Source organism: Camelus ferus, chromosome 7 (genome assembly GCF_009834535.1).
Source record: "Camelus ferus isolate YT-003-E chromosome 7, BCGSAC_Cfer_1.0, whole genome shotgun sequence".
Classification (NCBI taxonomy): Eukaryota; Metazoa; Chordata; class Mammalia; order Artiodactyla; family Camelidae; genus Camelus; species Camelus ferus.
In genome coordinates this window covers 16,143,187-16,169,412 of record NC_045702.1, presented here as the reverse complement: position 1 = coordinate 16,169,412, position 26,226 = coordinate 16,143,187, and the positions used below count along the sequence as shown (strand labels likewise).

The following is a 26,226-nucleotide window of genomic DNA, read 5'->3' as shown; positions in this document are numbered from 1 at the left end:
TTATTTTTAATTGGATAAACTCAGTTCTACATTTTGTCCTCTCCATCCTAAATCCAGTTCCTCCGTGAAGTCTTGACCAAATAACTGTATCTGATCTTGGCAACAGAATTCTTTTATAATCTCACAGCATTTTATACTGTTTTACCCATTTAACAAATGTACATACAAGGATTTCACTGCCACACTGTACACCCAAAACAAAAACTACTAACATATTAATAGTCACTGGATAAATAATTTAGGGAACAGTCATATTGTGAAATATTACACAGGCATTTAAAAAATGTAGACAACTAATATGGAAACTTCTTCAAAACAAGAGAGAAAAACTTAAATACACCATTTGTTAAAACAGACACGCAGGTATGCACACAAACTTGAAAATGCACAGAAAGGAGGGTAAAAGATGTACATTCAATTGTTAACAGGGTTTAGTTCTGGGAATGAAGATGATGAACTATGGGAAATATTCATGTTTTGTGCTTTTTCCTCTTATATTTGAAGATAATATTGCCTAAGTAATAAAGTAAGACAGACTGAACACTGACCAACTCAGAAAATAGCCCTTTACCTCTTATTACCTATTTAACTCAGAAATTCACTTAATGTCTCGGAACTTCTCATTTCTCAAGTACTTCATGGATTAAATTACAGACTGACTAGATTGTGGAAGATTGTGGATATGAGTCAACACATGCACAATCTACCCTGAAGGCAGAGAACAATGCTCCACTACTTGGACAGAAATACACGACAAAATCTGTTTTAGAAGCATTAACATCACACTACTGGATGCACTGACATTCTTGCCAGACAGCAAGGAATGTAAGAATAGATAGCAATACTGGTAAAGTACTAAAAGGAATATATACCAGCTGGAGAAAAAGTGAAACAAAACCATGACAGCGGGGCAGAGAACACAGGAAATACAAACCCCTAGCCCAGCGTTTGAACTGTTCCGTATACTATCCCCATGCCAATGTTATTCTCCAAAATACAAATCACCTACACTTTGATCTTCATTTCTTACATCTTCACCTTCTTCCTCCTCACATTTGTAACATCTTTTTGTCATCCATTGTCAATGCTTGCTTCAAGATCCAGCTCAAGAACAAGAGAAAATCTACTATATTATTGAAAAAGCCTTGAAATAACAAAATGTGGATATAAATTTCAGTTATGCAACTACTGTCTTACAATAAAACTTAAGGTTTTTCTTTCCTAATTCCAGTCCTGACACTCAAAACTAACAAGCCAAACATGAGTGGTGGGTGAAGAGGAATGGGGCATACTGTGCATGCAGAAAGTAGTTCCTGCTTTTCTATCACTTCCCAACTTTTAACTGCTCATTGTCACTTGTGGAATGTCCTACCCTCCAGTTCACTTTTTCCTGAGTGGATAAAGATAAATAAAGCTCTTCTTTACCTTTTATTTTTGAAGAATATAGCAGGAAATACCTTCTTATCCATTTCTCATCCTAGATACGCAAAGACATCTAGACAAAACTAAAACAAAAGGCCTTGCCCCATAAAGACTATGCTATCTAACTGAGGGAAGAAAGGACATATATAAACAAGACAAAACAAGTACATATTCAGCAGTATGGACAGCAGGTAATACACTAGGGTTCAGCGCAATTGTGTATGGTAAGTCAGGCAGGATTTAAATTTGTATAGAAAGGGTATTCCAGAAAGAGAAAAGGAGACAGGCAAAAATAAGAAGCATGCTGGGTAAGGAAAGTAGTGAGACAATAATGAATATTTCAATCTGGTCAAAACAAATGGACCAAACTGATTTATTCATTCATTCATTAAAGGGAGAGAGAGACTAGGCTAAGGATTTTAAATTTTTAACCATATGTATAACAGGGAAACACCAAGTTTCTGTGTGGAGGCAATTTCACTCAAGAATGACTGGCTTCTTTTCTTTACATTTAGATCTCTCCAAATGTCATTTCATCAAAAGTTTTTTCCAATCACTCTGTTAGAGTAGCCCCTTGCCCCTGTCTCAGACCTAACCATGAATTTCTGTCATAGCACTTAAATCATTCCTGAAATCACGTTATTTCTTCTCATATTTGGTTTTGAAAGAACATTAGGATGTAAGCTCCCATTACTAAAACAGAAACCCCTGTCCACTTCTGTATTCCCAGCACTGTGCACAGCACAGAGTAGGTCCTCAATAAGTATTTGTCAAGTGACTAGATGAATGAATGCTGATGTTAGCAATCAGCAGCACTCCCAGAGACATGAAAACATAAATCACTTCCTGAAAGGGAATTTTTTGTTAACTTTTACTGTGAATTCTCTTTACTTTTTCCACTTAGCCCTCATTAATCTGATACCTCTTCCTTGCCATTTTCTATTTCTTCCTCTACTTAATTCCAATATTACCTAAATTGCACTAAATACTATTATAATAAAGCCAAATGTGGGGGGAACACACAAAAATCTATCTGATTATAGCTTACATTATCCAAGTACACCAATATATGTCTATATTTTTTTGACCCTGTAGACCAAAAAAGTCTAAGGGATAATATGTATTCAAGATATTTTATTCAATACAGGTCAGAATAAAACACCAAATGCTATTAAAAGTTTCCTTAATGAGTAACTATCATCAAATTAGAAAAGATTATACTAAGCCATTTGGTCTTAACACCTGCACATCAAGATAGAACTCATCATATTACAAAAGAAATTTCCTGTGATAATACATGACTTTGCTTGATGTTTGTGGTTAATCAACCACCTATACAATAAAAATATTTATTTCAAGTTTTAGTTTATTACCATGTGTTTGCTCTGTGTTCATTGTCCACATCTTTCAAATGATTCATTTATAACTCCATCCTCACTTTTTCAATGAATAAACTCAGAGAATATACTAGTTTCTTCAGACTTGTTAAAATGCAGTTTATAAACCTGCATTATCTCTAAAAAAAGATCTAAAGAGTTCAGGGAATGCTAAGAGGATGATTCCTGGTTCACAGGTGATAAGCATTTAACAAATGTGACAGTGAAATACGCTGACCAAGCACCAGGCTATGAAAAACAATCTGTTTCAACAATGACTTCCAGACCTCATTCTGTTTTGCTTGGGAATAACCAGTCTTTGCTACTTTAAAGTGTTTCAAGATTTGCTTCAAAAAACAAACAAAAGGATAGAGAGGATGTAATTAATTATACATGAAACAAGTGGAAAGTACATGCTGAAGTTGGCGTACGGGTAAATGAAGTTCATTACACAAGTCTCCATTTTTATTTATAGTTGAAATTTTCTATTAAAGAAGTTTAAAAAGATCTTTCTGCAAATTGATTCAATAATATTATAGAATAAAAAAATCAATTTGTATTTGACATACAAGGACTGGACATTAGCACAACAATTCATCATATTTACATGCATGTACACTTATATTTAACCATTTCACCAAGTCATAGACAAATAAAATATCTGACCAACCTCAACTAGTAACAGACTAAACTAGAACAAGATTCTCTAGGTCACATTAGTCTTTGGGTCACCTTAAAAAAAATCACTTCCATAAGCCTGAAGTATATTAAGTTATTTTTAAGTATATAAAACGAATGCATGATTATTCAGAATAACAGAAAAAGGTTATTTCCCAAGGGCATAAGTACCCCAAGTTGAATAGCTCAGGGTATTCATGTGCCAATTTGCCAACAATGCTCCAAATTATATTCAGGATTGGGTTTTTAAAGTTTAACCATAAAGCTCTAACTATTCACTGGGAAGCTTTTAGTGTGCCTCTGTTCTCCTATACACCAAGTGTGTTTTTGATTTAGGCATTCTCTAGAATGGCTTGTTAAAGGAATGCATATTTTTATAAGAAACTGAGAATAAAATACAAACAGCAAATCTGACATAATACACTTCAAAAGCCAGATCTGGTAAAATTTGGGTTATCTGACATCTGGCAAATTGAGAAGCTCTAGAAATTGGCTGTCATTGAAATAAAAAAAAAAAATCCAAGCCAATAATCTGGGCTAATGTTAAAACATTTGTTTAAAAATGCCTAGGTAGTGGGGAAAGGAGAATAGCTCAGTGGTAGAGCGCATGCTTAGCATGCACTTAGTCCTGGGTTCAATCCCCAGTACCTCCATTAGAAATAGTAAATTTTTAAAAAATGCCTAAGTAGCCCAAAACATACCCTTTCTGGATGTGAGATTATGGGTTTAAAGTATCTAAAGTATCTACAGACTAACTTTTTCACATCTGCATGTGAAACCACTTTTGTCATGTTTTGATAAGTAACTCAAAATCAAGATACTCTCCAGCACCTTATTTCTTAAAAGGTAACACTTTCCCCACAGTCATTAATTTCTGAAACTCAAAGTTAGTTTTTGAAACATTTATTTCGCATGGATCAAATTTTAACACAATGGAGGGACACTGTTCTAGATGCTGAGGACAATGTCCCTGCCCTCACTATGAAAGTTACATTTAGTGAGTGGTTGAGAAAATTTTGTAAAGATTTAGTTCTTATCACTTATTCTGCTTCTCTAAACTTTCATGGCTCTTTTGAATATAAACTATCAAAGAGACTTTAAAGTTCAGGTTTGTATGTATCCAAGGAGGTGATTTTAACCAGGCCTTAAAAGAGAGAAGCAATAAAGGAGTTTCAATTAATAAAAACTGCATTTTGGATAAAACACAGAACCTATTGGGACCACCATAAAACAACTAAGTCAGAATTTCATTTCAAAAAGGCAGATAAAAATTTTACTTTATCCTTGTCCCCAAGTATTTCTCAAGATCAGCTCTTCTTAAATTCTATTTCTGAGCAGCAGAATTTCTTTTTAAGAATGGCCTGTCCCCAGGTTCTCAGTGCATGAGATGTCTCTAAGGACATTTCAGAAATATCTGAAAGTCACTGCACTAGGTCACTGTGTTATCTAAAAAACTAACAACACAACAAAAAACAGTTAAAAAAGCATTCAGATGTAAGTAACTCAAAGATTCCTGGGTGGTAAAATATACTGTGATTCTTGTGAGACATCTGACAAAAACAATTTCTGAGCCTTAATTTTTCCATATATATAAAATGATGATCTTATGCTAGAAGACATGATGGCCTGTCAACACTAAAATTACACTACGATAAAGACTATAATAAAATTAGTAGTGGCCATTTCTGAATTTAGGATAGACACATTATGAGAATATACATTTACATCTCTGCAGAGCTTAATTTCAAGCTTATGTAACCATGTGCTTTAGATTTAATGCCATCTTTAAATTATTACTATCACATACCTTTTCCCCAGATCACTAGGAACTAGATGGAAAGTGTTTTTTAATGCACTTCAATACTTATCTTCCCCCAGGAAATATATATGACAGAAATAATATACGTATGTATGTCTGTGTGTGTGTGTGTGTGCGCGCGCGCGGGCACACACTCTGGGGAGTGGGCACGTTGACAACTCTGCTTAGGCTTTTTTTTTTTCATGGTAGCATTTATTCCTTTTCAACAAAAGCTGTACCTAACGTTGATGAATTCTCAATCCACATTATGTCAACAAGAATATCTTGGTGTCCTTGACCATGACTCAGGAAATGATTATTTGAGGTTATTAAAATCAATGTTTGATTTATTAAAGTTACAAATTTAAAAAGTTGTTTCTTCCTAAGCTTTTAACTTCACTATAACTCAAACTATTAATCTGTAAATCTGAAAAAATTTAATAATTACTTTTAAGAGGTTTTTGATTACTATTTAGTCTCATTTATAATTTTAGTTAAATATTTCAATTGTCTGGTCGGCAAAACTTCCCAAGTATCCACATAACTCCTGAATCTAGAAAATTAAGTATGTCCATATATCTATATTGAATCTCAGGTTATTTTAAAAGTTAAAATGCTTTTTATAACCTTAACTTTGTCTTATGCCTTTCAGCTTAAAACTGCAAACATAAATCAACGAAACTTTTTATACTGGAATCATAAGAATCATTTGTAAAATATTAAACATGCCAAACTTCTTAAAGCAGTAAAACATAAAACAGTAAAATAAATCAATGACAAACAGCTTATTCCCTAATCTACCATGAAAATGTTAACATTGTAATTTTGGTTTGCTTCATCATCTAAAGATGTATTTTTTTTTAAATTGATAAACAGTTGATTGACAATGTTGTGTTAGTTTCAGGTAAACAGCAAACTGATTCAGTTATATATACATATATATTTATTCTTTTTCAGATTCTTTTTCATTACAGGTTACTATAAGATACTGAGCATAGTTTCCTGTGCTATACAGTAGGCCCTTGTTGATTACCTATTTTATATATAGTAGTGTGTATATGAAAACCCCAACCAAGCGTAGGCTTTTTGTTTTGCCTAAATCTGAAAGGGGATGCTGTCTATTGTCTGCATGGTGAATACAAGATGGAAAAAACTAAATGTACCAAAGGAGGAAAAGAGCGGGACTAAAACAAAAAATTCTCAATGACTAGGAAAATAATCCAAGCCTTTGAAATACAGTAATTTCCTAATTATAGAAATATTCATGCTTCTTATAAGAATCATAATTCAAAGATATATATACACATACATACAATTATCTCGATTCTCTGTTCTACATTTTACCTCCCCTAATTGATTTATTAGCTTAAGTTAGTTATACCAGAATACCAGACTAATGAAAGGTAAAATGTTACAGAGGCAATTTTATCAAATTGAATTCCAAAAATATTCCATACTCATTGTAAGTTATGAGTATATTTTTAGAAATCATACTTTTCATCTCCAAGTGCTTGATATAAAGTTTAACCTCTTTATAATTAAAAAAAAAAAGCCAGAGAATATATTTCTGTGTATTCTTCTGCTAAATAATCTAGATGATGAGTCATATTCTGCTGGAAGCGGCAGCCCTGAGGAACAAGGTCTGGAAAATTAAAGGGCAACCTTTAGTTATATGACGAAGAAAAAGCATTATAAAATCAACAATTCAGTTCTTTTCATCCTTGATCTCACACACACAAAAAGCACCTTCAACATAAAGAGGTGTGAACTATTAGATTCTGCACCAGAAAAGCATTTGTTTTACAGAGACTGGTGCTAAACAAGTCAGAGTTCTGTAATTACAAACTACTTGTACATACGATAAACTGTTAGTCTTTTTTAGTAATAAGGGTCATAAGAAAATCACACTATGGTTAAAAAAAAGAAAAAGAAAAAAGAAAATCACACTATGGATGACTTCAAGTTCTCAAGGATTCCACTCTGTGACATTCCTAAATTCTGAAGGAGGTTCACATTTAACCCCGTTCTTACGTACGACAGTCTCCTACCTACCTGGCTGACAAAAATGAGATATTTCTCATCCACGGTTTCCCTAGCAAGTGCCTTTAGAAAGGCTTTCCTTAATTGTTTTTCATGTAATTCAAGACATTATCAATTTTAAGCCTCATCATTAAATTCTATACCTTAAGAATGTTACAAATTAAAATAGTATTTTTCTATCACTAATTTTAGGATGTGTATTTCAGAGATGTTAAGATCTGTAAAAATGTGCTTCTTATAAATCCACTAGCAAGAATTTTACAAGGAGAGTCCAAAACCAACCACTTATCCTTTTTATTTAACATGATGAAGATTAAGTATCACCTAAAGAGTAGAAAACATGGTGAATAAAACTACAGCTCAGAAAATTGGAGTTTAGTTCCAGTTTTGCTTTTTTTTATTATTATTATTTTTAAAAGTCTTTATTTCATTTGTTTTTGAAGATATTTTAACTTGATATAAAATTCTAGGTTGACAACTTTTTTTGTTTTTGTTTATTTTGGCGGGGAGGGGATTAGGTTTATTTATTTATGTTTAGAGGAGGTACTGGGGATTGAACCCAGGACCTCATGCATGCTAAGCATTCACTCTACCACTTGAGCTATAACCTCCCCTCCGGTTTTGCTTTAAATCAACAGAAGTGAATGATTTTGAGTAAGTCACTTAAATACAGTAATATCACTATGGCTAACTCTGGAACATACAGCCAAGAGAATCATTTTAGAAATAAATGAGCATTAACTGCATTGTGTGCATATAAAATATAAAAGCACAACTGTGATGTCAGACTTTTTTTTTTAACTATTAATGCCAAACCTGAAGAATATAATAATATGTCGAAGTCCTGCTATGATTGGTTTTAAAGTATTGAAAAATTAAAAATTTAAATTCTGCCACTTATTAACTAATCTTGTTCTCAAAATTTATTTGAAGTGATAATTTAGCCATTAAATAAAATATCTTTAACTGTGAAATTTAACAGTAAATGTGTAGAATCAAAGTATACTACAAATAATTACGTATTTTATAGATTTAAATCATACAACACCATAGAAAATACTTTAAGTACAGAAACTCTGAAGAATAGATGTGAGGGTTAATTACCTGTCATAGTCCTAGGCTGCCTCTCTTGCTCCCTGATCTTCAGAGACGGCCTGCACTCTGTCTATGAAGTGTGTATCTACTTTTACCTTAACCTGAGCACCCAAGCCCTACATCGCACGGCCTTTCGCGTTCTGAAACAGCCTATGCCCTATGCAGTATGTATCTCTCTAAATGAACCTACCTTTACTTAAAAAAAAAAATTACCTGTCATAGTCCTAAATCATGTGCTCAGAAACTAGATTTCTTGCCTTGTAATATTAAACTCTAAAAAAATGCAGGTATTATATATTTTTTAAATGTTGGCTCTTTTATTCCTTTTAATATAATACAGTTTCAACAGCCTTTCCTACTGAAGAAAGACAGAGGAGTTTCCCATTGTAAATGCCTTGATATCTATTTATTTGGGGTATTTAACTCTTCCTATCAAGAAGAAACCACCTATCGAGACATCTTTAACTAAGGGAACTCACTGCATCTGCAAATAGAAGTTCTAAATCTTTTCTTCATTTCAATCATTTCTGACAAATGACAAAGTCAGCTATATGTTTAGGCCCTACCAGCCCTCCTCTGCCATCCCTGTGAAAGAAAGCTCTTGCAGTGAGTAATCATTTCAATTAAATCCAAAAGTCAGGGAATCAAATCCTTTGTCCCATTTAAATAGGCCCATCATCTTGTGATTTATCTACAAAATTAAAGTGATCATACTCTAAGATTAATCAACATCACTACATGTAGAATCTAAATAAGTGAGCTTTACATTAGGAGTAAGCAAAATAAATGAACTTTAACTGACAACACTACTCACAAATTAAACTGTGAATTTAAGTATTTACCAATATATTTTCCCCACAATGATTTCTATAATATAAAGGTGCACAAATCTCAATAAAAATGCATACTGTTTGGGATAATAGTCTACTCTGCTCAAAAGTAAACAATTTAAAAAATCATTCAAATTATTTCTGAGCTAAAAGTGCAACCACTGTATAACTGCCTCTATGTTCCAAATAAGAAGTGCTTTTTAAAAACTTGCTCTGAAGAATGGAAAAAATTACAAAGTAAAACACAACAATTATTTTTGTGAGAAATCCCATTATTGCAGACCTAAATTATCAATCTAAATATAAGGGATGCAAATTAGTCTGCTAACAAGTGTTTAAAAACATCACTGCCTAATAATCTGACAAGAAATTAAGTCTTTATCAAACAGTTCATTTTTGTAGTATGCCAATAATCAAACAATTGATTTAATAAAATACGTACAGTTCCAGACAGGACATCATGGGGGCAACAGTTGAGAAGGTGACTCTTGCACACTCTGTCATCACTGAATTTTATTCGCTGACGAGTAGTGTCTCCTGTAATATAGGAAAGTTAATAACATTCACGGTTAGACAACTAGAAAATATTTATCTTCTGAGAGCCCTACTAACACTAGCTTTTTATGTGTGGCTATACACACAGATTTATAAATCAGCTCAAGAAGGATTAGTTTTTTATATATCCTACAGAAAAACTATTTTAGACAACATGCAGTTGCAGGATGTGTACTGCACATGTAATTCAAATAGTCAAAGTGGGAAAGCAATGCATTCTGTTAAACAGAGTACTTCAGAAAAGCATAGGATTTAGAGTAGGAATGGACCTTAAAGATTATTGAGTCCAACTCCTTCATCCTGCAGACGAGGAAACTGAGGCCCCGAGAGGTTAAGCGACTTGCAGCAGACCCACTAGGAGAGTTTCTATTGGTATACAACGTTCCCTACTTGACACTAAACATTGATTTATTTTGTAACTATTTACATTAATTGAAAAACATAAAAAGTAATCTTGCAAACATTGCATACACACTGCGAATTCCCCACTGAACCCCAGACGCCATTTCTTCCACTATTTTGTTCCAGCTGAAGTGTCTCCCTTTTGCTGCTGGGAGGAGTTAGAGAGGGTAGAATAACGTGTTTAAGAGCGTACAAACCTGGAAGAAGGACTTACACACCAGTCAGACAAAGGCACAATGCCTAAATGCAACGTTAACTTTAATGACTCCGAAGGTCCCACACCTCCAAGTTTTATGTAGTCTGTGCTACATAAGGCCAAACTGGGTACATTTAAATTCATTGTCTTCATTTAACACAATACACCTCCAAAGCAACAGAAGCATCCACCCTGCTCATTAAATATCCCTATCTACTCAAAACGTTAGAGAAGCTAAGAAAAAGAAAAGTAGCTATCTCTAATAACAAAATAACAGCTGTTAGTTACAGTGGTTTTTTTTTTTTTTGGTTTTTTGTTTTTTTGTTTTGCTTAGAATCTCGTTGGGGGAAAAAATGCTTAAGGACGTTTCCTCTATGTATAATGAAAAGCCCTAGGAAATGAAGGTGTTCTATTTTAGCCTTAAATTGGTATCATCATTGATAAATGAAAACCTACTGGTGAATTACTGAAGCGAGAACTGTTGGTACCAAAATAGTTTGTAAATACCACCGTACTTCACATTGATGCCTGGAGCACTCCAAAAACTTTCATCTAGGAAGTGATTCATTTAAATTAATTTGTTTTTCACATGTCACTAACAAAAAAGGTTAAACTTTACCCCTTCCACATGGTCTTATTTTTAAGAGCTTAACTCAAAGTCAACTAAATACTGTCAATTTTAGGTGGGGTAAGATTTTGTTCAGATTGTTTTAACTTGGCTAAAAAGACTTAAAAAACATATTAATTTGCAATCAGGGTTTATAAAATTTTAAGAACAGTAATTTATAGCTAAAATGATAGCTTCAGAGTAGTTCAACAATAGGTTTTCTAGAGGCTACTCTCTAGTTAGGTTATTTTTGATACCACAATTTGGAATAATTCACTTAGTGTTCACGCCTGCTACTATAATAAAGGTTATTTTGATGGTTCTTTTTTCCTTTTAAACACAACTGCTTTTCTTCCACATTCATTAACACATCTGAAAAGTTAGTGATAACTCACGGCTCGGCGAATGCGGGGCCTTTCTGACACTCCCTTGCAGATTGAAGTAGGCAGGCATAGATACATTGAACCTTTACAAATAAAACAAGGGGCCAGATTGTTCAGTTTGTATAGAATAGACTCTGCCAGCAATTTCAATACAGCATCTAGAAGTACATGTTGACTGTAAAGATTCTTGTATATGAAAACAAAAGTGAACAAAATCAGGGTTTTAAAAAAAAAATCGATTTAAGTGTAATCCTAGAGAAGAATACGACTGATCATAGGTAAAACTCTGAGGTTTGAGCTCTGTATAGTGGTCCTTGGACCAACTAGGGCTTAAAAAAATGTTTTTTTAATAAAGTCTTTTTTCATCAAGACTTTGGTGGGGGCCTTAAGCTCATGTCAGAATGGTACTTATGATGAGCTCACACCAGAATGATAATGATATACAGAGAGGCTTTTTGCTTCCTGGCATGTAAGAAAAAATGTTTTACTCTAAATCTGTACCCAAATTATGCTAAGAAATTTAAAAGTAATGTAATTTTTGAAGACACAACCTTACATATCTAGGAGTCTCCCTGACACAAGTATCTAAGCTTCTCAGTAATGCAACAGCAGTACTGTTTTACTGTTTCAACAAACCAATGGCTCAAGAATATTATAAGCCAGGCCTCAGAATAAAATCAAGATTCATAGAAGTTTTACTAGTCAAACATTTCACCAAGTAGGGCAACTGTTTTTGCTTCAGAAATCACATCTGTAAATCTTTTATTCATTTTTGTTTGTATTTGGGGGGGGTAGTAATAGTTTATTTATTTATTTTTTTTATTTTTTAATGGAGGTACTGGGGATTGAACCCAGGACCTCGTGCATGCTAAGCACACACTCTACCACTGAGCTATTACACTCCCCCACACAACTGTAAATCTAATACTAAGACATATGTGCCTTGAAGACACCGCTATCAGATAAAATGAGTAATTCCAAATATGAATTTAACAAAATTATCCCTGATAAGCTTTAAAAAAAATTATCAGCTTCTATAAATGCCAAAAAGTATTAAGTAACTCACTGCATATGAATGGTTGCTCTGCAAACATTTGATAACTGCAGCAAACATAACAAATACAGCTATCAAATATCAGCTGTACAGTATAGAAATCTTTATAACAATGAAATAATAAAACCCTAATAATTTGAGATGCAGAAATACCCTGAGAGGGACTAGCAACTGAGTATCTGTTTATTGATACTTTTTAAGTCTTCCTTACTAGACTTTAAGGTTAACATTTTAAAATAACTTGGCTATATATGCAGTATTTAATAATTTGGGCTTATGCCATGAAAATATAATTTGGCTAAATCAACAAAATCTAAAATAAAAATACTGGTAATTTTGGTTTCTGTCAAGATATCTGGCCCAAACCATGTTTTTTAAAAAGAAACTAGGGTAAAATAGCACCCACTAAAAAAGGGAGAGGAGGGGTGGAACCACAACTAATAAGGAACAAATATAAATCAAATCTCCTTATAATACAAGGATTTTTTTTATTAATTCAATGTACTTTTTCTTTGGTTTCTGCGGGTATATATTCATTATGAAAATAACCTAAGCAAAGAAATTACCCTGTTACACTAACACTGGATCCAAATCCTAGAATTAAGCCTATTAGTGAACATATTCTCTGTGCTTGGCAATGAGGTTACAAAGAGACATTTAAGACAAGCTCTCTACCCTCAAGGGGCCCATCATTTTGCTAGAGAAATAGGACATTTAAATGAGGTTAACAAGTAATAACAAAAGGTAGCATGATCCAAGTGCCAAATGGATGTTTGTAATGGATGAAATACTACCGAATAGCAGTACTTCAGGAATTCTAAGACTAGAATGACCACCAAGGACTGGAGAGGTTAGAGAAGGCTTCATGCAATAAGTAGAAGCCATTATTTGAAGGAAAGATAGCACTTAGACCAAAAGAAAGGAGACAGAAGAGCATTCCAAACTGGAATAATATCTTTGACATAGCTTACAGAGGCAAGAAGGTTTGGGAAACAGTAAGTAAATCATATTTGGCTTTGGCAAATGGCTTCATGTAGAGGAATAGGAAAGTTGGGGCAAGAATAATATTTGGAGATAAAATCTGATTTTTTTTCTTCAATTAGGTTTTTTTAAAGGTGTAAACAAAGTAAAAAAAAAAAAAAGTGTAAAAATAATGGGGCAGAGATTAGACCAAGTTATTTGAGTTAACAACAAAATGCCCAAACCATAAAACATGGAAGTCTCACTTCTCTACAACTTCCATAATACTAATTAATTAGGCTTTGTACATAATTACAATGACAAGTTTTGATATTAAAAACGATTTAGAACTTTGGAAGAAGTGTTCTTCATTTGAATGAAAGCATCAAAATTTCTATTAATATTTTCTACCAAACTACTTACTTCAGAGGAACAACTCTCTTAACCTCTTTTTGTTGTTCAATCTCTTCATGAATTATAACCTATATTTGGGAACACCTGAGTCACAGGTGTACAGTAGAAACTGGAATGCATCATTATTCCTCTCAAGGTCTTCCTTGACAGACAGAGCCTGAGATGGTACTGAGGCAGTTTCACCTAGTGAATACAGACAGGCTACTCTATAAAGGAGGCTTCTGTCCAAACTGTACGCAAATACTTTTATTCTCAAAATCCCCTTCAATCCATGGGGAGGCAAGAAAAAGCCTACTGTAAATTCCAACACTGCCATTTTACGGTCCTGCCTTTTCTGAAATAGCCTTACACTTAAGTTAGTAACACTTAAAATCTTGGCCTAGATGGTATCTGACATCATTTTACATAGTGCATGCTATTTACCCAATATCCACCCCCCTCCCTTCCAGTGCCAACCACCCTCTCCCTCCCATACAAACAGTAAATCAAATCAACTTTCATAGATTTAGGTGCTATTTTAAAAACATCAAAATTTTACTTTACCCATTCTCTCCGATGCTCCCTGTATTTTTTTAAGCTGTGAGTGGATGACCATGCTATGTGATCAACAACTGTGAAGGCTAAGCAAAAGTGAACTGAGTTTAGTATTGTAATTTCAAAAGAACCTTAAAGTTTGTAATATTTGACATATATAATTGTATGCAGAATCCTTATTTTACTGCATATTATCAGGCATTAATGGCAAGCAATTTATAAAAACAACTAATTAGTATTTCTTCTGTACAGAATTAGCTTAGAGCTTAGCTTAGAGAAAACAGAGGAGAAAACTCAACAGCACACAAAGCAAATGGAAGCATCCCCTAGTTTGTAAATGGAGCCAGGAGAGGGAAAGCTCTCCCACATTCTCCAATGTGACAAAGCAAGCCCTCCCCACAGGTATACTCGTTAGGGGCCACGTGTCATTGTTGGCTTAGGACAGGGTAGGCACATTCCCTCCGAAATAAATTTCATACCCTTTCAGTAAAAGGAAAGCCAGAGCTAGAAAAAACGGTGTATAAGTGTAAAGCTTCTCATTTCCCTGTGCCCTCAAATCCTCAAATGTGCCATCTTCTTACTACCATTTCCCACATTATAAGCGATGAGTCCACATAATAATGTGGGAACTATATAAAGACCAATTTCTACTCTAGTACAGAGAAGGAAGAGACCTGTCCTGTACTAGTGAACACGTTATGCCTTCATGTGGAACCAAAGTAAAAGCTACTGCTGTACACTATTATAGTAAAGAGGTTAATTTGATCACTTTTACATCCTCCTCCAATAGTCTTACCAACTCCACTAACTTCTCCCACCTACCTTTGTTGTTCCTTTAGAATTTAGCCTAAAGCTCACCTATAAGAACCCTTTTGAAATTAACCTAAAAAAAAAAAACTTATTACTCCGTGTTACCTTGTTAATAATAAATATAGTTTAATTCATTTTATATTTATACAGTTCAAAGTACAGGGTTTGTCTTATGAAAGAATTCACTACCATGTCTTAATATGATTATTGATGCTTTGAAAACATTTAATATGACTTGACACATGTCAAATTTTCCAGGAATATATTACATAAGGAAAGGAAAGAAAAAATACTCAGCCAAAGATGGCAGTGGGAAAAACTAATTTAAGGCATTTTCCTTCCAAATGTAGTATCAAGTCACTTTTCTAATAGAACTGATAAAATCATACTGAGTAGCAGTAGAGGCTTTCCTTTCCCCCAGAAAATGCAAAAATAAGGGTACTGAAAGGCTATCCTTAATTCTTTCATGTGGTCCTATAGGTTTATCATTACGAACAGGTACTAATATCACACCACCATCATCCCCTTGACAAGCCCGACATTTTAAAAATGCAATGCCCATTGCAGAAGAAATTTCCAGAACAAGTTCATTCTTGCTGCGTATGATCAAAGATTAACAATGCTAAAATAATTTTTAAATCTACCAGCCTACTAGTCTATGAAAATCCATATAACAAAATTATAAGGAATGAGACTGGAAAACAGCCTTGGTAGTAGGTGGAAAAGCTTACACGGTCTTTAAGAGCTAACAGAATGGTGAAGGAAATGTGTGAACTGAAATGAGACTACAGCAGCTACATTCCGAGGGCTCTATTCCACCCCCTGCCACAACCCTGTCTCCTCTCATTATATAAGCACAGTTTTGGCCACTGGCAGGGGTCAGTGCTGTCACATTTCTGCCAGGAGGATACATGCTTTAGGAAATCAATCATATTTCTCCTCTCAGATTTAAGACATACATTAGAAAAGCTTGAATAGTTAACTATAAATCAAACCCTAAAAGGATTATATACAATCTGTTTTTAGTATATGTCATAAAGGAAAGTTAGTCATTAAAAAGTTGCAGCCTGCTACATTTTATATTTTGATACTTACTTGCAGAGCTGCAATTCTGATACAAGAACACTCATACTCTGGATATCTGGAGACTTCTACCATCCAGAACTTTCTATACCCAAAATGAGAAGTAATGAAAGCTATCTTTGGCTACGAATAGCTGAAAAGAATCAAAGAAAAGTAATTGTCTATTTTAAAACAAATTAAGACTAATTTGTCATTAAAGAGACAAGTGCTCATTGGCTGGTGATTGCTATAAAAGCTAAGCAGAGCCTCCCCAAATCTAAAACCAACGAAGGAAAGAAATAAAGAGAAAAGAAATGAGAATATCAAAGGACAGAGGTGACAGACAACTCAATGATAAAGGAAGTTAAAATGAAAAACAGATTTACCATGAAGGAGACTGAGCCTTACAACTACTGAAACAACACAGCAAAAATACTGTGACAAATTCACAAGAATTGCCTTTGGGGAAAGGACTGAGACTGTGAAGAGGGACATAAAGGACTTCATTTGTAATACTTTTTTTTTTTAATTTGCGGGAAACATACAAAATAACATTTGTTCGTTCTTATAGGTGTTTGATGGCCTTTTATATTTTTTAAACACTTTTTTCCAAAATTAGACACCTACATGCAATCGGTATCACAAAATTTATTAAAAATAAACGTAACTGTTCATGTGTACATCTTCACTCCCCTCTAGACTTTCAGTCCCTGTAGGACTGGAGTCCTATGTTACTACTTCATTGCAGTCAAACGAGAATAGAAGCAAATTCGTCCATCATCTCTAAGAAAAGTAAAGGGAGAAATAACTGAAGCAGCTCAGCAACCTAGGGATATTCACGAAAGTAAGATTCTAGCCCCACTGATAATTACTACACTCTGAAATACATCAGCCAATATCAGAACACCATGTCTTGGGAAGTATTCCCTCTAATACTATCAGGCAAATTAAATAATTTATTTTCATGCTAGAATTTCTCATAATACAAATACATGGTTTCTAAAATCTGAGGTGAATCAACTGTTTTCCTAGTAAGCATGCCCTGCTAGTTTTCTGTCCATAACGTAGAATCACAGCACTTCCCCCCAGTTTCTAGTCCAGTTTTCTCTGATAAGCAGCTTTTCCCACAGCCAGCACTTTTTCACACTTCCACTGTGTAAGAGGTTGGTGAAATCCTGCAGAATTCCTGACCACTATGGAATAAAGCATTAACGGAGAGGTAAAATCAAGCTAACTGAGGTAGCTTCATCCTAGAAGTCTAAATGGGCCTCTCTAGGGACTTCTAGATCTATCTCACAGGTGTGTACTTCTGTCTATTTCTAAGGAAAAGTCATTTCTACTCAGGGGCTTAGGTATAACAGTTCAAACAGTTTTCCTCTCACTGAGAAACTAGAATAGTATTTCCTGAAGAATGGGATTTGTACAGAAAGTGATTTTAGGTGTTATACGATTTCACCAACATGACATTTTAAACACCACTCAATCAGTTAGTGGTGATTATCATGATCAAGAAAAAAATTTCCATCTGGCACTTAGTATTTAATTAACACATCTAAGGAGTTCTAATTTGTAGTATAGGTTAAGTGACAAAAGAGTCTAGTTATCTCTTGTAACACTGTGTTTTCACCGTATTTATTTTTCTGATGATATACTTTCATTTTAAAATTAGCTTATATTTTTAGAAAAGTGAGTTGACATAAAGAAAAAATATTAAACAAAAAGAAAACAGGGTAAAAAGAAAAAAGTAAAGATGATATATGTGACTATCATTTGGGAAACATTTATTCAGAACAGGGTTTCTCAAAATTTCATGTGCATTAGTCACGTGGAAGGCTTCTTAAAACACAGATTACTGGCCCCCAATCCCAAAACCTCTGATTTGGTAGGCCAGGGGTGGGTCCAAGAATGTGTGTTGTGTTTCTAACAAGTTCCCAGGTGATGCTAGGCTGCTGATCTGGGCATCACACTTTTGAGAAACACTGATCTAGAACAATGGTCAACAAGCTTTTCCTTAAAGGGCCAGACAGCAAATATTCTGAGTTTGCCAGCTATACGTCTATGTTGCAATTACCCAACTATGCTGTTGTAAGGCAAAGCAGCCACAGACAATATGTACACAAATGGGCATGACTGTGTTCCAATAAAACTTTATTTAAAAAAAACAGGTAGGCCATAGTGCCAACTCCCATCTAAAAAATACCCTCCTCAAGTAACTGAACAGGGTACGTTGTATAACATAATAGTAGAACAGAATATAAAAGCAGCTGAGCAACTAGGTATAGACACTATAGATACTATCCAATAAATATCCAACATATCTTATTGAAAGGTAAAGGTTTGGGAAGTTTAACTCTGAAAGAAAAAACTGATGTCTGCAGAAAACCAAGGTCTCAAAAAGACAAAAACAAAACAATTTACCATGTAATCAGGAGACATGACAAAAGACTCAGAAAGGGCAGCTGGTTAAACGCTTTTCATGTTGAATCACAGAGGTCAAACATCATTGCACATGGTTCACAACTAAATTAGAACATACGGATCAGTATCTACTGAGTGTCTTTTAAGAAAAAAGTTTTGAAGACTCCTTCCTCTAGGCCATGTTATACATATATATGTATATATGTATATGGCCATGTTGTTGTAAACAGCAAAATATAACATTTACTCAGTTGACTGAGCTACATGTTACTTTCTGATGGCTTTGACTTTTCAAAGTCATAAGTTATTCTATTATAACAAACACATGAGGCTGTAGCCAATTTCAGAGTTTTTACAAAGTATTTTTCTCTACATTCTCTATAATTTTACAAAACTGCTTAACTGATCTATTTTGGCCTCACCGTCTAATTCTATCCCAGCAGCTGCTAGTGTTTGAGAATTTAAACTGAAGAGGAACAGAATGACATTTCTGCAGGTGCTGAATCCATAAGATCCGCGTCAAGTATAAACTTATCCTATCCCTCACTCCCTCGTTCTTTCTCCAGCAAATGTTTCAACTTTCATCTTCTTAGTCTACAATTTCTTAGTAGACTGATTATTAAGTTGGGTAGTAGAATCACTTATGTGTCTTTGATGAATATATTAACAGCCCTGGGGTTTTAGGATTCAGTCCATTTCAAGCACCTTTCTAAAATTCCATTTGTGAGGAGCACCTGCCTAATCTACCTAGTCTTACCCACACTTACTATTTGAAGCCATCTGCATATCTGCAACTTTTAACACCTGCCTGAACCCTTAGCAACCTGAAGCTTTAATGTGTATGAATCACCTGGTACTGAATACTCTGACCCACTAAACCTCACCCTCATCCATGACAGTTACTTGTTCTTGACTTCCTGCTACCTATCTTGAACAGGTAGCTCACTACTATTTATCCTTACATGACATCTTATCCAACCAAATCAAAGCATTTACTTATTGCTTATAGAACTTACGCAGTGATAGAGAATATGATTTTTCTTTGGTTTCAATTTATTTTTTTACCCGAAGCAAAAGTGTGTCTCAGAAGCACAGGTTTCCTTGAGGAGAGCTAAACTGTAGAGAATCCAAAAACAATGCAGAGTTGTGGAAGGCGATACTATTATTGTTTTCTGGGTTGTTCTGTAGATAGAAATATTATTCAGAGTTCAAAATGAGTTAAAGTATTTTAAAACGGATTCACTATGTGGGTGTTAACAGAGCTTTCAGCGTTTTGATATGCCTGAATCGCTGATAAAATCAAACATTTACTAAAACTCTGTTTAACCTTACGTTTAACTACTGTTCAACCTTATGTTTGCTAAAATTTCTTATAAAGAATTTAAAGAATTTACAAGCTCTGGAATTAGATACATCCCATTATTATTCAAAAAATGTGCACTTGTACATTAAAGGCTACGCCTCCTTCACTTAAAATGAACAAGCCAAGTGGAATAGAAGAATGACTTACAACTGACCAAGAAATAAATATGGTTCATACGTTAATGAGAGAAAATGAAAAGAAAATGCTCTCAATGTTGATGACAAGCAAGGAACAGAAATTACAGCAAAGATGATTTTATGAAGAAAATCCACTAAAGAAAACACTACTTCAACCTTTGATTCAGTAATTTATTTTGCAGAAAGGCAGCAATGTCATACCGTCCTATAGGTTCAAGAGTCACGTATCCCTAACCTTGTATTAGAAAGAAGCAAATGACTTTCTGAACTGTATTTTCCTGAGTATCTCCTAGGATGCATTATCCTTTTAACTTTATATCCTGTAAACTGCAACTACTATACAATGTAAGTGAATGGAATAAATATTAAGTTATGATTAATATATTCTATTAACTGAGGAAGAACATTGTATGTTCAGAAAGATTACCATCAAAAATAGCTAAAATTATATGAAAGCTTTAACTTGCCCTAAACATTCCCTAACCAAAAAGGACAACTAATAATGCTGTAAAATTCAATTCTATATTCTACATTCTATTAGTCTACTGGTTGTTTTTAAGGGCAGACTGTCATTTCTGGCCTGTTTAACCTTTCAGAGATGGTCTCCGCTCCCATTTAAAGGTTACAGGCAATTAAGAGATATGGAATCCTCAAAACTACCTTCTGTAACTTCCCTAGTTTCTAAACTTAGGATATAATCTAAATTCACATCCTCAATTGTGTTTAATTCCTATCCCTCAAAACTTGCAAGGCCTTTCTGGGATCAGGACCAGAGACTTCTCATAACCAAACTGTATCTGTTGGCAAATGGGCTTTAGCTAAGGGATATCCTTGCAATTAAACCAACTCAACAAAAATGACTGCAGTCTATGGGAGGATACTGAGTTCCTCCAACCACCACACAGACAATTCAGCTAAATTGATGCTTGAATTTTTCCAGGGTTGTTCCTCCCTGCTGTCAAATGGACTATGTTCTGGGAAAACAAATGATCCTTCTCCCTTCTATTAATGCTAACAACTAAAACAAAGGTATTGAGAAAATTTAATGTATTTTAAACTTCAGATAAAATAAGATACTAATTTATATCTACTTATGGTTCCTCTCTTCTAAAAAACTTAAAATATATTTATTTTTCAACATTTCTGAGGATAACATAGGAAATTATTTGGCTTCTCATTTAACGAATTATAGATTTAACTTCAGGCAAAAAAGGTTAATTGACTTACCCAAGGTTACAATTAGAGGTACAGCTGGGGCTAGAAACCAGGTCTCCTGAGTCTCAGCCCAGTGCTCTTTTCCTTAGCCCATGATGCCTTATCAGAAAAATCCAAATACAGTCAGACCCCCAGTTACATGGGTATGAGTTACACTGATTCACATATACAAACTTTATATAGTGTGACCAATGTTTCAACTCACGCGGTACCCTGCTTCCATTTATGCAGTATGCCAGGCATCGGCACGATTTTCAGTGGCACACAGGCGGTTGCCACCACCAGGGCCCTAGGCAAAATTGCAAAGAAGGCAAAGTTTGTCTTTGGCCCTCCCACTTCCCTTATGCATTCCTCTCCCACCTCCTGGTCATCCCCCTGCCCAGCCTCCCAGTGCCATCATGCTGCCCTCTGGTTGTTCAAAGCCTCCCACTTTCACCGCTCACCCAGCACTGGCCTTCCTGGAAGTGCCCAATGATCCAAAATTACCTCTCCATTTCCCTACTACTAAAACTCCTATTTCTGAGAATCTCAGTAAAGTTTAGGTAATCTCCATAATTAACTGATTTAAGTCATTCAAAATAAGTTATATTTAACAGACATATCTCCAAGGAGTTTAAAAAGGAACTAATTAAAAACTCTAATTTGGGGGAGGAAAGGAGGAAATCAATCTTTCATTAGGGGGTGGGGGAGGTGAAAGCGAAAGTGCCCTTGGCCTCCTTTGCTGCTTCAGTTTCCCTCACAGACAGGACACTAGGAGTTGAGGGGGTGGTTACTGCCACCCTGAGTCCCACTATCCAAAGACAGTGATTGTTTTATAGTTAGTCTCTGGGAATAAGAAAAATATGTATATATATATATATATATATATTGGACAGAGCTGCCTTAAATACCCTCCTACCTACCTTTTCCATGTCTCTCCTACCTCTTGGATCCCCATTTCCACATCTTAGTGCCAAAGACACCCAACAGAATTCCCTGTAAGCTGTTCCTGTGTCCAATACAAAACTTCCCATTATATGGTTTCAAATTACATGCTGTTATTCAGAAAGGTATCCATGTTTCCCTATCCCTGGATAACTTGAAGTTGATTGTACAATAAAAAAAAAAAAAAATCCTAATTATTTAAAGGTCCTGAATCATAACATAAAATATGTAAACTCATTTACTATCTGGTAAGAAGGAAAAGAATACTGATTCTTATCTTATTTACATAAAAGAACTAATTTGAAAATCTAAAAAAACATTCAATTCTTTTCCTTGAAAGTAGTATGTTTCTTTCTTCTGGCCCAACACAGCAGTGAAAATCCAGTCATTTCAGTTAAATAATACTGTGGACTTGTAAACATGAGTTCACTGGTAAATCCTCTTAGTCTGAAGGCAAAAAAAAATCCAGTAACAGACACAGAAAAATATAAATTTATTTGTAATACAAAGCACAGTGGATTTTAAGAAATCCAAGTTTCTGCTGATTACACACACAGGAAAAAATATATATATGTATGTATACACATACTTTAATTTAGCTTTGCAATACTAGATTGTGCCTAGTTTGGAAATTTATCAGGTGATCATAGTTACTTTGATCCAACTACCCTCCCAGTAAAATTAGGAAATTCAATCCACGTAGAAGGTACCAAAAATGGCATCCATCTAGGAATAAAAGGATCATCTAAAGTAAGTCTTGAATGATTTCTATAATTTTACTACAAAGATTATTCTGCCAGCTAAAAACCTGGATTAAGCCCCTTCTCAATATCATCTTCATAATGGAAAAGGAGCAATATTAAGACAAGCTGCAGTTATAAAAAAAACCATTCTTACCTAACAGTGAAAAATGATAATTGGTAGAAGTTTCTCCAGTGGCATTTTTAATTGATGTTAACTTTCAAGGGTTTACTACACAAATAAAATTCATTTCCTTCCCAAACTTCCCCTCCTCTCTATGCAGCCACAAGTAGGTTTACGATCTTTACCTATTTTTCTAAACAGTCTATAAAGAAAAGTTCCAAATATGAGTTTTATTAAAACTGAACTATGAACACTGAAAAACCAAAGTATGCACTGCTAAAAACATATTAATTCAATAAAATGTTTTTAATCTACTCGCATATTTTGCTGCAGAGCACTCAAGAAAATTATTATACCCATTGTTAAAAAGTGTGCCTTTTCTCTTAGGTCAAGCAATTAAAATAACTTGTCAAGAAAAAAGCATTTCTTTATTGGCTAAGAAACCATTCGCCTAAACAAGCAACATACAAAAATGAGCAAGTGTTTGGCTTTTTTAAGAGAGAAAGTACTAGACTAGATCTTTCCTCCCTATTAGCATGGATTTGAGTCGAATTTCAAAGAGTACATTACTAATCATCACCAAAAAGCAACAGCATCTATCTCATCTTTTTGTTTAGAAATTCTCTTTATGACAAAAAGATATCGAGTAATTAGTGGTTTTCTATACAGATTCTAACCTAAGCGCCTGAAAGGATCGTTGTTTCCCTCAATTCTACTTCACTGGGCACCACATTTTCAAAATGGTTCTATTTGGGGCACATGTAAGGTTTGTCAATATTTACTGAACAAAGCCTCTATTAAATTGTCTAACAAAATGGAGGTCTCTCGGAAAAAAACAGGCCGTTAACATTTTTCTTTTCACAAAATGGGCCAAACACACCCACTTCAAGAACCATGGTTTGGGTCAGATTTTCCCTTAAGGATGGTTGTTTCCGTGAGGGGATCAAGAATGCATCTCTAGGACTGGATTCCTAGCAAAGGTTTCCTCGGACCCAGGTAAGGGCTGGGTTGGGGGTGGGAACCACTTCTCTCTGGACACTCTGGAGGGCTGGCGGCGAGGGATGATCTCAAAGCTCAGGGTTAAGGAATTAGTTCTGGGGGCGGATGCTTTAGCGGTCCGCAGGTACCTGATCAGCGACAAAACAGGCCGCCGACTACGCAAGAGAGACGTGGGCTCTCCCGTCCCAGCCAAGTCAACACTGAATGCTCAAACTCTCCCTTCTGCCTCCAGGCCCCGCCTGACCCCATTGGCAGCGGTTCCCGCCAATCCACTCGGTCGCCGCCCCCTAAGCCCGCCTGCCAAGCCTTGATTGGATGGGACGGGAGCCGGGACCTCGTGTTACCAATCTGGGAGCCCCTTACTCAGCCACACACATAAGCCCAGGTGCGCCCACGGAGCCCCTTCCCCTTGCCTTCCCAGTCCCTTCCCCCACCCCCAGGGCACTGGCAGACACTTACCGTCCCGGGAGGTGCCCATCAACTGGTCCAGCATCGCGCGCATCTGGGCCTGCGCCGACATGGCGGCGGCGTAGCGGGCGGACGGGCGGGGGTGGGGCGCAGACCGGGCCCTTTCGGGCGGGGGGGACAAGGGGAAGGGGTGGGGGAGGTGAGACGCTGTCTCAGTTGCCGCCGCTGCCTCGAGGCGTGCGAAAAAGGAGCCGGAGGGGTTGTAGGAGAGTCCGGGCTGCGCTCCTCACGACGACGCGTACGCGGAAGGCGGCAGCCCCCGAAAGTGACCCTCGTTCCCTCACTCTCCGTCGGGTTCCTGCGACAGAAGCGATACCGGCTAAGCAAGCTCTTGTCTCCTACACCACCACCCGCCAGCAGACGTCAGCCCCCCCTCCAAGCTCTGACGCCGCTCGCCGCCACCGTCGCCGCGACGTGAGCGCGCACGCTCCTCGCGCTTAGTCGTTTCCCGCGGGGCTCCACCAACTCGCGTCCAACTGTATTTGCCCCGCCCCCCCCGAGACGGGTTCCACCCTAACGGCTCTCAGGCGCGTGCACGCGGGTCTCTCCCGCCCCTACCCACTAGATCTCGCGAGACTCAGCGAACGCCCGAACCCGATCCGCCCCGGGTGCCAAACCTCAAGCTCCAGGCTGCAGGTCTTCTAGGGCCGCGCCGCACTGTGCTGGCGAACCAGACCCAAGTTAGCCAATGTGCCAGAGGTTAGCCCGAGTCGAAAGTAAGTAGAGACCCTGCCCGTCTTTTCCACTGAGGTTAGCAGTCTTAGCTAATCTGGGCGTATTCCTGACGAATACTTACTGACCAACGAAGTCGTTTTCAGGCGCCCGCCTGAAAATCGTGTAGACTCAACCTTTTTCTCACTGCTGCCCCACCCTCTGCAGAAGGAGTCCGGAGATCTGGCAGCTGGGTCGTTTTCCTTAATCTACGCAGGGAGGCTTTAAGCCCCCCGAACTGGGATAGGTCAGGTTCAGGAAATAACGCCTGAAATTAATACACTAGGAAACAGGCCAAGGCCATCTAACCCATTCGGATTTATCATCGTTACTTATGTAGCAAGAATCTGTTAGTCTAAATTGGAAACTAAAAATTAAGCAGTATTTTGAGAAAGGAAAGGAGGTAGTCTTGTGGAGAATTTTGTTTCCTGCTTGAGAGCTAAATTTGAAGGATAAGGCCTTTTGAATATATTGACAACGAAAACGACAGCGTGTGGGTTCTTAGCTTGCCATCACCCTGCATTCAAAACGTAGGTCGACCGATTACTAACTGTGGGACCTTCAGCAATTTATTTCTTAATCGCACGTCTAATGGAGATAGGCATACAAACCTTATAGCACTGTTGTGAGGGCTAAAGGAGCTAACAGAAAATGCCTAGCGCAGTCTTCTCCTGGTGTTTTAACTTTTTTAATGTAAACTTAATCCTCAAGATGAGATATACTTTGAAAGGAAATAATGGTAAAATTTTATTTCATTGGGATTTTATATACATCACCTTGAAACTTACAACTTATTAGGAAGATCAATAAAAAAAAATGAACATGAAATAGTAATTGTTGTCCCCAGATCCCTTTGAATGCATATCTGGCCGATAAAAATCTTGGAATCACAGCAGTGTTTAGTAACTGAC

The 26,226-nt window shown here is 36.1% G+C and overlaps 1 protein-coding gene across 8 annotated transcripts in view; it reads right to left on the bottom strand.

Moving 5' to 3' along the window:
* Positions 1-25,044, bottom strand: part of LOC102521575 (putative RNA-binding protein Luc7-like 2) — a 52,225-nt gene extending 27,181 nt beyond the window's left edge. The window contains exons 1-4 of one of the 8 annotated variants that reach the window (XM_032483457.1): positions 24,596-25,041; positions 21,555-21,638; positions 11,395-11,465; positions 9,682-9,776 (exon numbers count right to left, since the gene is read on the bottom strand). In XM_032483457.1, coding sequence (XP_032339348.1) covers positions 9,682-9,776; positions 11,395-11,465; positions 21,555-21,592 — 204 coding nt within the window. In that variant the 5' untranslated portion in view covers positions 21,593-21,638; positions 24,596-25,041. Of the gene's footprint in view, positions 1-9,681; positions 9,777-11,394; positions 11,466-14,353; positions 16,214-21,554; positions 21,639-24,595 lie in introns of those variants that run through there. The other 7 variants (XM_032483456.1, XM_032483459.1, XM_032483462.1 and 4 more) reach the window with 7 other exon arrangements.
* Between the last annotated feature and the right edge of the window lie 1,182 nt (positions 25,045-26,226).